At 38.8% G+C, this 14893-nt stretch overlaps 1 protein-coding gene across 1 annotated transcript; it reads right to left on the bottom strand.

Annotated features, from left to right (window-relative positions):
- Nucleotides 1-10547: 10547 nt before the first annotated feature.
- On the bottom strand, nt 10548-11788 carry LOC131026217 (transcription factor MYB86-like). Its single transcript, XM_057956001.1, has 2 exons — nt 11320-11788; nt 10548-11248 (listed from the first exon to the last, which is right to left on the bottom strand). The coding sequence occupies exons 1-2, from the start codon at nt 11447-11449 to the stop codon at nt 10587-10589; spliced, it is 792 nt and encodes a 263-aa protein (XP_057811984.1). The 5' UTR covers nt 11450-11788; the 3' UTR covers nt 10548-10586.
- Nucleotides 11789-14893: the final 3105 nt, after the last annotated feature.

Raw genomic sequence — 14893 nt, forward strand, 5'->3', positions numbered from 1 at the left:
GCCAAATTTGTGGAAAAATTAAGGGGTGAGTCTGGCGTTGGCCCCCACAAGCTTTCTCAATTCACTATGGAGCCCCCGCTGCCCTCTGGCTTGAAGACCTCCGCCTTCGAGGATCCTGCCTCCTCTGCGGACGCCGTGGGACGACTTTATGCCTTGTATCAAAATAAAGACGCGTACGTTTCTAAGGCAATAAAGTTGTTGAACATGGAGCAACGTCTGCCCCCAGTGCGCTTCTCTGAGGCATTGCCGGTGCTGGAAGTAGGTGGTTCCTCTGGTGGAGCTTCTACTGTTCCCGAGTCTTCTGCTGCCACTGCCCTTGTCCCGGATCCCTCTGTTGCTGCCGCCTCCAAGCCCCCTGTTGCTGCTGCTTCCAAGCCCGCTGATGTTGCTGCCTCTAAGTCCTCTGATGTTGCTCCTCTACCTTGACTATGCATTTTTTGTAAACTTGCATCTTTGTAAATACTTTGGCTCTTCTTTTGGATTTTGTTGAGGGATGATTTTTCCCCTCTGATTGTCAATATTATAAACCCCTCTTTTTGATTCTGACTCTGCATTTATTTTTCCTTGATGTCATTCTGTCGCTTTGTCTTTAGAGCTTTGAGATGTGATGATTGTTTCCTTCGTGTGAAATGACGCGTTTATCCTTTTGATTAAAGTGCTGAAATTTTTCCTTAGAAATTTTGCTAACTCCTCCCTTGATGCTCTCGTTAACTCCTCTGATTGTATTTCTCTAATTTTGACATCCAACAGCCCCTTTGATCATCTTTAGTTGATGGTTTCCTTATGATATATTTGGCGAATTCCCTGTGTTTGCCTTTCTGTGGATTTCTCTGGTCCCGCCTTTTGGGGATTTCTCTGACTCCGTCTTTTGAGGATTTCGCTGACTCCTCTGGTGAGGATTTCGCTGACTCATCTGGCGAGGATTTCACTGAATCCTCTAGCGAGGATTTCGCTGACTCCTCGGGCGAGGATTTCGCTGACTCATCTGGCGAGGATTTCGCTGACTCCTCTGGCGAGGATTTCGCTGCTGCTTCCCATCCAAGCTTGAACACTCTGCGCGGAGCATGGAGGACCCGGGTGGCGCAACCAACTTTCGCGGCTTACGATTAAATAATGACCTCTGCGCGGAGCATGGAGGGCCCGGGTGGCGCAACCAACTTTCGCGGCTTACGATTAAATAATGACCTCTGCGCGGAGCATGGAGGGCTCGAGTGGCGCAACCAACTTTCGCGGCTTACGATTAAATAGTGACCTCTGCGCGGAGCATGGAGGGCCCGGGTGGCGCAACCAACTTTCGTGGCTTCCGATTAAATAGTGACCTCTGCGCGGAGCATGGAGGGCCCGGGTGGCGCAACCAACTTTCGCGGCTTACGATTAAATAGTGACCTCTGCGCGGAGCATGGAGGGCCCGGGTGGCACAACCAACTTTCGCGGCTTACGATTAAATAGTAACCCTCTGCGCGGAGTTTGGATGATCCGGGGGATGCATCCGACTTTCACGGCTTACGACTCTGCACGGAGTTTGGATGATCCGGGGGATGCATCCGACTTTCGCGGCCTATGATTGAACAGTAACCCTCTGCGCGGAGTTTGGATGATCCGGGGGATGCATCCGACTTTCGCGGCTTACGACTCTGCACGGAGTTTGGATGATCCGGGGGATGCATCCGACTTTCGCGGCCTACGATTGAACAGTAACCCTCTGCGCGGAGTTTGGATGATCCGGGGGATGCATCCGACTTTCGCGGCTTACGACTCTGCACGGAGTTTGGATAATCCGGGGGATGCATCCGACTTTCGCGGCCTACGATTGAACAGTAACCCTCTGCGCGGAGTTTGGATGATCCGGGGGATGCATCCGACTTTCGCAGCTTACGACTCTGCACGGAGTTTGGATGATCCGGGGGATGCATCCGACTTTCGCAGCCTATGATAGCAATGATTCCTCTGCTTTTCCCTTGATTTGCTGAGAAGCAATTTTGAATTTGTTTTTCCCTTGACTTGATAATCAGCAATTTTGAATTTGTAAATTGAGGACTACGGGTATACACCATACTCCCCCCTCTGGTGACATGTGCAATGCTCTGTATGAACATGTTAAGTAGGATGTGCAATATAAAAAACGATAATTAAAATAAACGTAACCCTCTGCTCTGCTGGCCGCATGATCCCTCTGCCCTGGTGGCAGCATGATCCCTCTGCTCAGGCAGCAGCATGATCCCTCTGCTCTGGTGGCAGCATGATCCCTCTGCTCTTCCCCTTGTTCGAGCGTTGTCCTTGGTTGTTTATTTTTCCCTTGACTTGCTAAGAAGCAATTTTGAATTTGTAAATTATGGGCTATGGGTATACACCCTACTCCCCCCTCTGGTGACATGTGCAATGCTCTGCATGAACATGTTAAGTGAAGTATATATATGTAAAGAAATAGCATAAAGTAAATGAGTCGACACCAGAGAATTCCCTAGAACCACGTATCCGATTTTATTGATATCATGGCCCCGAATCTCGTTAAAACCCCTGTGGGGAAAAAGAGTATTCGATCTACAATTTGTTATGTCAACGATTGTCTTCAGGTCTGCGGTCCTTGTTGTTTCCCTGATCCTGTCCTCGTTCGTTTCTCTGTTCTGGCCTTTGATCTCGGCCTTCATTCCCTCTGGCAATAAATTGATCCAGATTACCCGTTCGTACTAAAACCTCCAGCTGGTGCTTCAGATGCCCACAGTGTTTGGTGAAATTCCCATAGGCATTGTGATACTTGCAGAGTTTGTTGTTGGGTCCTTGTTGGGGCTGCCCATCTCTGTAATTCCCCGGTGCCTTGAAAAACGATTGATTCTTAATCAGATGGAAGATCTCCTCCTGTGGCTTGTTCAAATGGAGTGTACTCGTCGAACCAAGTAACTTCATTCACAGTGCGCTGTTGGCGGTGTGGTCCTCTGCTTGGGTGGGAGGTACCCTCGGGGGTAATCCTCTGAAAGGGGCCCTATCCTGGTGTCGCTGCCTCTCTGGTGCTTCCTCGGCTCTTTTAGCCTTGTGTTTGTAGTTTTCAGCTTTCCTTGCCATCCTGGCATCCTCCAACTGTAGATACCCTGGTAGTTTAGACATGATATCGTCGAAGTCCCTGGCCGGTCTGATTTGCAACTCATCAAAGAAGAGCCCTGACTTGAGCCCTCTGACATAGACACAATTCTTGATTTGAGATTCCGCCTCTAGCACCTCCAGAGCGGCGAGGTTGAACCTGATGGTATACTCCCGCAGTGTTTCATTCTGGTCCTGTTTGATATCCATTAGTGAAAGAGCTGACTTCCCTACCCTTCGCGAGCTCGCGAACTGCCTCAGAAAACGTGCTTGTAATTCTTCAAACGAATGGATGGAATTTGGGGCAAGCGTCCCAAACCACAACTGGGCAGGTCCAGTCAGTGTGGTGGAGAAAATCCGGCATTTGATGCCCTCACTGTACATGTGCAAAGTAACCAGTCCCTCAAACCGGTTGAGGTGTACCTCCGGGTCAGTGGTACCATCATAGTCTAGAGAAATGGGTTTGTAGCTTCGCGGCAAAGTATCCGCTAGGATGTCGTTGGAGAACGGACTGCGATTGTTGATGGGGTGGAACCTTGACGTCTTAGCCCTCTTGTCCTCCTTATATCTCCCGTGTTCTCGTCTTTTCTTTGGGGAGTCGTGAGCGTGGTGACGCTTGTGACCCTTATGCCCTGGCCTGCCAGAGGAATACTCCAGCTCCCGTCCTTCTGACTTCTCTGTATGATGGGATTTCTCTGAACGATGGGATCTCTCTGACCGATGCGATTTCTCTGCCCTATGAGACTTTTCTGACCTCTGGGCTTTGTTGTCCCTCTGGGACTTCTCCCTTAGTGAATTCTCCAGATCCTCGAGCTGGTGTTTCAGTTGCGACACTTGGTTCTTCAGTCGTGCATTCTCCCTCGGCCTTTCCTCCTCGAACACGAGCGAGATGGATTGACTATCAGACTCATCAACCCCCTCCCGTCTAACAACACTATTAAGCTTGACTCGGCTTTCCTTTGGCCTTTTCTCCGATTCTCTATCAGCAGGAACCCTCTGAATCTCTTTAGGCAGCGGGGCCTGTATATTAGTGAGTTGGTTGTTCGTCTCCTAAACAGTAGGAGGCGGGGCTTCAGTACCCTGCGGAATGATCGCTCCTATCAGCGGAGCTGTGGTGGGGACAGTAGACAACAATGGGGTCCCCAGTGCTTGGCGCACGACAGCATAGTTGAGCAGAGCCATCATCTGCTCTGTCATCCCGAAGTTTAGCGGTCCGCCACCAGACGTGGGGACCAAGCTAGGCACATCGGAACCCGGTGTCACCAGAGCAAATCTCTGGACACCAACACTCTGCCCTGTCGGTGGAGTAGCTGAAATAGCGTGAAAGCCTGGCGGCGAAGTGAAGACAGCGCTGGCGGGCAGCCCATTGAACATCGAGGTGGGCACCTCAGTAGTGTGGGCAGCAGAGCCAGACCCCACGTTGTCGAACTTCTTCTCCAGAATACGGCGAGTTTCAGAGGAACCCATAGTACCTACACATAAACGATGTGAGAAAAATCCAAATAAAAAATGAATTGATCCACCTCTTATGATCGAAATTCCCTGATATAAGAAATCCAGAACACCGGCGCGAAGGCCGTTATAAATTCCCCCTCAAAGTATCTCTATGCACTGGGAAATAAACCCAGGGCATAGATCGAATTAACAGAGTACGAATGACAGAGATTTCCCCTTTGAACTCGTATTAGGATCCAGCAGAAGAAACAAATTATCAGGCGAGCTAAGTAAAGAAACCCCAGGATAGATATAATCATAGCAACAACCAAGAAATTCATTAGCGAAATACGTTAGGCATGATAGAAAATGAGGATTATGCGAGGAAACACGAAAATCACAACCCATAATTATCACGATCATGCGTTAAGACAACCACGAAACCCAAAAACAACAGAATCAACACATCAACCAATCAGATTGCTAGTAGAACATGTTAGACATGGTATAAAACGAAGATTATCCGAGAAAACATGAAAAACGCCGATAATTATCACCCTTATACGGAAAATAACCGTAAATCAACAGCGAAAGACCCAGGACAACAAAAACAGAGTGTCAACCACCAATCCACCGATGCAATTCGTTAGATCCGTAAGGAAAACACCAATTCTACGAAGAAACACTGCAATCGCACACAATTATCCCAATCATGCATGAAATAAACACAGATCTCCCAATTCGCGACTTCCACCGCCTTTCCTCATGCACAAAAAATATAATTAAACGCAGATCTCAAAGATTTATAGGTAGATCGGCCCGGAAAACATGATTATGGACTCGGATTCACTTGGGTAACCAGATTATCAGCTAGATCGGTGCCTGCGCACGCAAATCCGACCGGAATTTCGGATCTTCATGCGCCGGCGAACAAAACTCACGTCCTAGCCCATTTTTCCCACAGACGGCGCCAGTTGGTGAAACATAAAAGGATGGGTATCTATTTAAACGGTGGGTTATTAAGGAATCATGGACTATACCTAGTTTTGATCGGAGAAGACAAAGAGAATAATCGGAATTCTAGAGCACGAGAGTAAAATGGCTGCTTGATGGTAAAAGATCACGTAAAATACAAAGGAGCATGTACGCCGCTATTTATAGATTACATATAGAGGGTAAAATAGTAAAATCAACACTGGAGCATGCGTCTTGCGTGGTCAAGGGTATAATAGTAAAATCGCCTTCACGCGGGAGATTTCCCCGCGTTTCTGGTGATCCCTCTGGTGAATACCATTCCTCTGGCGAAAGCAGCTTCTCTGGCGAAGGTGGTTCCTCTGATAAAGGTGATTCCTCTGGCGAGTGTAATTCCTCTGGCGAATGTGATTCCTCTGGCGAGTGTGACTCCTCTAGCGAAAGCTATCTCGCTGCTTCCCGTGATTCCCCTAGTAAAGTCATTCCTCTGATGTATTTATTCCGCTGGTGAGGCCTATTTATCTGATTTATATCATTTCTCTGCTCTGCACATATTACTCCTCATCAGTATGGATAGTAAGTATCCAAACTCATACCCACGAACTAAATAAATAGTGAATTACAACCACGAAACTATCCGTGGATATCAAATGCCTCTCAAACCCACCCTAATAGGTTTGAATTTTCGCGGGTATCCATTACCCGCGGGTAAATTGCCATCCCTAATCATGTACTGATCATCATAAATGGGGACTTGTACAAACGAAAAAGGTAACTTTATACAGAAAGAAGGAGGCACACGTGCGGGAGGCATAATCGTTGCTGAAAAAGTAGCCAGTCATTGTTCACTTTAAGGGGACCACTTTTCCTAACTAGCAACCTAACGGCCTACGTGGATGATGCTTTTCAAAATAAAGGAGTGGATAGACGAAAATATTCATCCGTAGTGTTAGGTAAATAGACAAAACTACCCTTAAGCAATGTGGCCTATATATAGAAGGAGTATTATAATTATAACGGAGGCTTTTTGAATATTTTCCTAAGTCCTAATTTAGTGATCACTCAAGAAAGGCTCCTAGAGATCAGCATTTCAAATATTTCCGACCGTTAGGGATAAGGAAGACGAGAAAGGCGCAAGAGAAGCACAAGGAAAGACAGTCCATATGAGTTCTCATCTGGAATCGCCAGAAGGAACCTAGTTAGGTCATACAATTTAGATCTTAAACAGTGTTGGCAAGAACCGACTTCACCACACTCATTTCTTCATTCACATACACAAATAAATTTAAATGAAAAATACAAAAATCAAAACTAAAAAAATCAGGTCAGCTATCAAGTCGGCCCACTGTGGCCTCCTGACTTAATGTGGTCCCCCTTCTATCAGGTCAGCTATTGTAGTGCCCCAAAATATTTTTTTAACTACAATTTTTTTAAAAAAGAATTCTTTAATTATTTTTTTTTACTATTTAAATTTTAAGTCTTATAAGTCGTGCCTAGATATTGCATGAGCATGAGCATTTAATCATTTCAAGCATTTATTATTATTATTATTATTATTATTATTATTATTATTATTATTATTATTATTATTATTATTATTATTATTATTATTTTATAAGTTACTACATATTTTAAGCCCAAACAATTATATTTTTATTTCAGCCCAATTCTTTTTTTTGGAGCCCAATGCTTGAGCCCAAAGTAATTTTTCTCTAGAATTTTCAGCATCAATTGATTGAAAAACCCTAGTCCACCTTTCCTTCTAAAGCTAAATGAAGCTATGGAAAGATTTATTTGATTGATCTCTCTCCTAAAAATAAACCCCTCACCTCTAGTATAAATAGGTGCTCTTCCACATCTTTTCTCTTCACACTGAATTCAAATCACCAATTTCTTCTCTCGGTGAGGTAACCCTCCCGCAACTCTCTATATTTATTTTTCTTGTACCTCTTCTTTTATGTGGCAAAAGAAATGACTTTACGGTTGCTTCACTCCATGTTTTTTTTCGTATATATATATATATATATATATATTAGTGTTAGAGTTGTACTTTTTATAAATATATATTTATGCATATAGGGTAGTGCAGCTTTTGACATTCATTTCACTTTATCGAAATATATGCATTAATATGTGGTGTAGTACAAACATATGCTCTTATAAAAATCCATATCATCAATTTTGTGTTTTCTTTGGATTTATCGAAACCTGCACTATTTGTTACTATGTGTTCTAATTAGATGCATGTTTTATGTTTAAAATATATTATTCATAATGGCTTGTAGTTACTTAAATGATTTTTATTTATTTTTAAGTCTAATATATATATGTGTATAAATATATATATTTCTATTATCCAAAATTCTCTATTGTTCAATATATGTATATTTACGTTACTGTACTCACATTTAGTTAAGAAGTGGCCAATATCTTTTCCTTTTTCAAATTCTATTAATATATTTAAATGACTAAGAATTTTGATATGTTTGTTACTCATGTATATTAGATATGCATATATATGTTTAATGTTTACCCATTGCATGATGATGCATACATAGCTTATATATATATATATATATATATATATATATACATGTGTGTAGTCCTTTTCTTTATTTATTTAAGTAATAATGACCATATATAAGTCTTCCTCATTTATTTATGTTAATGAGTTACGATTATTTTTCTATCAAATACATATTATAAATATTATATATGTTTTAGTATTTAAAATATTTTAAATTGCATTTATAGATCCCTCTTCATGTGCACTCATAGTTTTAGCATATTTTAATTATGATTTTATAATTCATTTTAGGCGAGGCGCGTGAGACTTAATCTTTAATTATTTTACACGTGACAAAGAGAAGGTTAAGGTGGGGTTATAACGTTGCATTTAACATTTATCCTTATTATACGTTTTACTCAATGACAGAGCCTCCGGGCTATGAGATAGAAAGTTATAACCTACGGGTTATATGAGATAGAAAGTTATAACCTACGGGTTATATGAGACAGAAAGTTATAGCCTACGGGTTATATGAGACAGAAAGTTATAGCCTACGGGCTATATGAGACAGAAAGTTATATAGCCTTCGGGCTAAGAGACAGAAAGTTATTGCTTTCGGGCAATATGAAAGAGCAGACAGTTTTCTTTGCACTTATATTTTGTTGTGATTCTTATAATATGGATAAATGCACCCCACTGAGTTTATTGTACTCACCCCAAAACAATATCTTTTTCAGGAGATGACTCGGGCGATGAGAGGCAGGGCGAGTGATGGTCAAGATAAAAGAAGAAATAATATTTTATTTTCAATTAGAATAAAGACTCAGTTTATGATGTTTATTTACTTTTCTCAGTTGGATTTGAGTTTTAGTTATTTAAGTATTAAAATCTTATTTATGTTATTCAAAGTGCATTTTATTATTTAAATGAAAATTGGGGCGTCACAGCTATCAGGTCACCTCCACTGTGGATGCTCTTAGAGTCTGCTTGTTTGACAAAAAAAAATAATGTTAATTGAGAATATTATTCTTGAGAAAATGATTTCGTGAAAAATTAAAATTAATTATTTCTCAGTCCTTAAAAATTGTGATCCAATGGAGAAAACACGGGTTTTAAGAAAAAATATGGTAGTTGTGTTTGAGTGATGATTGGATTCTGAGGAAAGATTGTGTGGTTATTTTCAAATAAGAAAATGTCACAATTTTCAGGAATATCCCAATATGATAATAAGGTCACAATTTTCAGGGACGGATGGAGTATATGTTTTATCGTGTATTTGGAAATACCAAAAGAACTTGTTAGAATTTGCAAATTTATTATGTTCTGATCACTTTTATTAGTGATGAGGAGTAATACAGGGACAAACAGGATCGTTACACGTGTACTCGAAATAAAAGAGATGCCCGAGTGAGCGCGTGCGAGAGAGCCACCCTCAGAAGGAGGACTAAAGATTGTCAGGCCTGTAGATGTGCAACGACGAAAGAAGGAGTCTCAGAAGGAGTATATACCGAAGGAAATATCCAGCCCTGGCAAGACCAAGTTGAAGTTAAGGAAGAGTTTCATCCCGACCATGTATCAGCCCTGTGTTCACCTGTCATTGTCACTGGAGTCTGGAGCCTAACGAATTCTGACACGCCTTTTCCAACGTTGCCATCATTTTTCACGCGTATCGTGTGAATAGAGTAAGAAATTACTATTTTACCCTTGTGCCCATGTATCTTATAAATAGGTTTCTCTCGTCATTTGTAACACATGCACTCATTAATACAACATACTACCACCCCTTTTTGCGTACTCCATAATCTCTTTTCGTCATCTTCCACACTTGTGCATATAATCCACCGATTGAGAATAGAATCTGAAGTTATAGTTCAACAACTAGTAACAATAACAGCATCGATAAGATTAATTATATAATTTATAATTCTAAGTTTCCTAATAATAATAATAATAATAATAATAATAATATACTATACTATACTATAATAAAATAAAGTGTGATTCATAGCTTTAAAAATTAAATTAAGATTCAATAATAATAATAATAATAATAATAATAATAATAATAATAATAATAATAATAATAATAATTGTTAGAGTTTGAAATACTCTATTTTGTTGTTGTCATTTTATAGACATCTTGGAATGTCATTGATACCGTCTAAGATATCAGTTGTATTATCCGCCTATTTCAAAATATTTGCAGAATCTGCAATCTTATGGATACGCACAAGGAATTATATTTTGAGTATTATTTCTCTTAGATAAGCACTCGATTTAAGGTGATAATAACCATTCTCAAATTAAGCATAGGGTATAATAGTCATTTTAACTAAACCAAAAAAGTAGAAAAGTTTCTTCGTCCCTAAAAGGTTGTTGCGTCCAAAACATATTTTCAAAGTTGAAATCACAGAATATTTTCCAACATTTCCACTTTTTCTTGTCCTGTATGAAGATTGTGAGATGCGGCGCTCATAGCTGATTAATTAAGATGTAGATCCTTAAATTCCATGAACAACAATAAATATATATGTTGAGGAAACAAGAAGAGATGAGGTACCGGTAAAAGAAAAAGAATATGAAACTTATTAATGAATCAATTAACAATATCCCACGCAAGTGGATCATCCATGATAGAGTTAAAACTTTGGGGAGCTATGAATGCCGAATCGAGAAACTGAAAATCGAAGTGACAAGTGGGGTCAAATGTAGTCCCCAGGTGGTGTTGATGGTGCAGTATGAGGTCATCATCATCATCATCATCGACCTTGTTGTAGAGACACGATGAGTTGTTATGCTGCTGAGACTGTTGCTCCAACGAGGCCCAGTTAATGTCGTTTAGAATGGGCAATGAGGAGTTGTGGGTGTTGATGAGGCTGGTCTGATCGTGCAATGTGGTGGCGGTGGTGATGGGAACAACGGCCGTGGTGGTGGTATCGACAGTGAAAGGCTGTTGGTAGGAGGGCTTGTAAGAGGAAGAAGATGAGGAAGATGAGGAGGAGGAGAGAAGATTGTGAGTGTTGGGATCCAAGCCCTGAGCAATGAGCTTTTTCTTGATGCAAGAATTCCAGAAATTCTTGACTTCGTTGTCGGTCCTGCCGGGCAAGTGCTTGGCTATCTGAGCCCACCTGTTGCCCAGAATCCGGTGAACGTCGATGATGGTTCTCTCCTCTTGTTCGTTGAAGGAGCCCCTCTTCAGGTCCGGCCTCAGATAGTTTATCCATCTCAATCTACAACTCTTGCCGCACCTCTGCAATCCTAATATTTACATACATATATAAAATCACATACATGTGAAGGAAGGGTGAAGATGAAATTAATTTGATTACCAGCTAGTTTAGGAACAGAACTCCAGCAGCCATGGCCGTAGGTAGTGATGTGTCTGATGAGCTTTTCGTCCTCTTCGGGAGACCAGAGCCCCCTCTTCACTTTCTGTTTGCTGCAGCAGTGGTGTCCCATTGATGCCTACCTCAATTCACAACTGCACCATCTATTTATACTACTGTGCCTTTCCTCACCAATCATCATATACTACTACTACTACTAGTCTACTACTTAGAAACAAAATTTAAATTAATTATTGTATCATATACTATACCCTCTCTTTTTCTCAAATTAAATTAGGCTGTTTCCCCTAGTTTTGGCTATGCTATACATATTTTGTTGGTAAAGTGTACGAAATAGTTTAAGTTAGTATAATAAATATACAAGCATGATATGATTATGGAATATATATTTAAGGCAACTGCAAGCGACAGCAACAGAAATTAATTCTGCATATATATCATGTATTAGTCTATTCCAAATTAAACTTACGCTGCACTCATTAATTAATATTGAGGTCCACACTCACACCACCTCTGCTTCAGTGCTTTCTCGCCTTCGATGTAACAAGTTTTCTTCTCAGCTTCATCACCACTCTTCCCAGTTTAATTAATCTTGTTATTAATTTTACTTATCTCAATTACATCACTTTCAGCAGACAGCAGTATCAAATATCTTATGCACTCACACAGTTTTCTTGTGCTTAATATTATACTCTAGAAACATGTAAACTGACAAGAAAACCTTTTTTTTTTTTCTTGGCTCTTCAATTACTTATTATATATATATTGTTTTGATCACATCGCGCGAGGGCAAAGTATAGTCAGCTAATTAGACGATTATACTCAAAATCATCGATGCACAGTCATAATTATAAAAGGATATATATTTGATTCTCTTTAATCATTATAATATAATGAATCAGCTCAAATTCACTTCCTCTTCTCTCCATTTGCTACATGCAGCTAGCAACGATTTTGCGTTTTCATGTATTCTACTACCATTTTATTAGTAGATGCGTCATTATGCTTACTATATATACAAGCAATAAACTCATAAATGCAATATTTTGAAGATTAATCGAGTTTTCTCCATTCGATGCTCATGAGTACTATTGAAGGAGAAGAGGAAGTGATGCGCAATAAATATGCTTTCAACCAATTGATAACAAGCAGTTAGTAATTTAATACGTGCGCGCGTGAAATTGATAAGATTTGTTTATTTATTTGGAGGTCTGGTAATTGAGATTTAGTTTGAATGGTAAGGTATGTAAAATGATTAGTGGATACATAAAATATGAAAATGTAATCGAAAGAGGAAATTAAGGGTATAGAAGAATGAATGATGAGATGGGCATTTAGGGGAAGACCAAATGATTTAGAAGATGGATATGATGCGTCATCATTTCCTGGTTCCAAATTCAACATAAATAGGAATCTTCCTTTGGTAAATTAGCCACCACTGACGGCAGAGAGATACATGATGATATTCATACATTTGATACAACAAAACAAGATAAACAGAAAACATTTAGGATGTAGTAATAAATTGATAGTAAAGCGTCGGCTGGGGGTAGTACAAGTCAGAAAAAATTATTGGATGTCAACCAAGAAAAGATATATGCATGTGGAAATTAATCAAAATCGATAATGAGGGGCAGCCCCGCCTCATGATTTTTAATCACCCTTTTTGCCCCCCTTAAACATCTTTCAAATGAGGAAATCAAGTGATAAAGCAAACTGCCTCCATACAATATTTTTATTATAAAACTTATAATTAAATGTTCACTTCCGTGCCTTTTCCCCAAATTTTATGTAATATATTTGATTGATTGATTGATTTTACTCCTTCCATCATTAATTACTTAACGATATATTAGATCAAAAAAATTACTTAACGATAACTAATTAATTACAATAATTAAATTATTTGTTCATATCCTAAGAATGACGATAATATTTTTTACGGGAAATAATCAAACATTTAAAAATATTCAAGAATGCGATCAGTGACTAAACTACGTAACAAACTAGCTAGTGGCTTAGAATATGGGTGTTGAATTTGAGCAAATTAAACTAGCATGCATCCAAATGATTCTATTAAATGTGAAGAGCAGTAAAATTGAAGAAAAGCCTTCCTCCATTAAGTCTTTATTATTCCTGACAAGTAAAATCATGTTGGGTTGGCATTATGTATGGGAAGATTGTATGTAAATTTGTTTTATTGAGGATAATGAAACATAGGGTAATGAGACTTAAACATGTGGAAAATGTATGCAAAGGTGGGGGTAGATTTGTCGTGTTGGGTAAAAAACATGAAAGTAGAAGGCTTTCTTGTCTTGCTTTGCTTCATAAATTTTCAGGCACTCCTCCCACCTGGCCCAACTCATTACGTACATGCCCGATATATGTACACGTAATCTAGGGTTAAGACTATACATTCATTTTATAAAATAAAATATGAATCATTAAAGAATAATCAATGAATTCTTCGTCTACCTTTTATAAGATTCGAACTCAACATCACAACCTTCATTTGATAAAATGATGAATCGATAATAATCTTCATGTCATGATCTAAAATTAAAAATAGTGATATTTTAAAATTATTTTTTATTTTATTAAATTCGTGTACATGTATGTGTGTGTATATACAACTAGAGATAAATATTATGTATTTCACATCTTCCACGTGTATATGTCTAATAATGTATATCATAATAATAATAATAAATATTATAAAAGTGCGTATTCTTATAATTTTTTATGGTGTCGGGGGTTTATTTTTTTAGGATTGGTCTAAATATATAAAAATAATATAGATTATTTATTATTTATTAAGATGAAATAGAACTTTGGGATATTCTAGATTAGCCGTTGATAATTTTCATCATTTTAACTAATTTTACTTGATTAATATGTCATTCAAACGATAAAATTGAAGAAAAAATAGTAATAAGGATAAAAAAATACTCAATTATATATATATATATATATATATATTTCTTTTTTAATCATGAAAATAAACATCTCCTTGGTGTGCAAAGATTAGTTTGAAAATTTTATTTATTTATTTATTTATCATAAGATAAAAAAATTACTATTTTGTATATAAACTTCATAAAGAATAAATTGATACATACTTGTTATTTGAAAATTCATAATTTTTTGCGTAATTCGCAGATATTATTTTGCTCTATATTTATATTTATAATTGCACGGAAAAGCAAATATGATGATAGACGATGATGAAGGTAAAATTGGGATGGACCCCCTCCTATACGCTACCCCAAATTAATCTCCCATTCTCCCCTCACATCCAGATTGATTGATTAATATATGTTTGCCGACAAATTTGCAATCATCTCCCTCTACTTATTTCAATTATTCTTTCAGGGAGTTATAAAATGCAATGCAGTTTATTTTTGAATAATTACTTGTCACATTTTTATGATATGATAAGGTTTGGCCCTCCCTCTCAAGTTGTTAGTTTCGCTCTCTTCATCACTAACGAAATCTCTTCCTAATAGAATGCTGCCGCAATAGAAACAGTAAATTTTCCGTTAATAGTTTATGGGTA

The sequence above is a fragment of the Salvia miltiorrhiza genome, chromosome 5 (genome assembly GCF_028751815.1).
Source record: "Salvia miltiorrhiza cultivar Shanhuang (shh) chromosome 5, IMPLAD_Smil_shh, whole genome shotgun sequence".
NCBI classification, from domain to species: Eukaryota; Viridiplantae; Streptophyta; class Magnoliopsida; order Lamiales; family Lamiaceae; genus Salvia; species Salvia miltiorrhiza.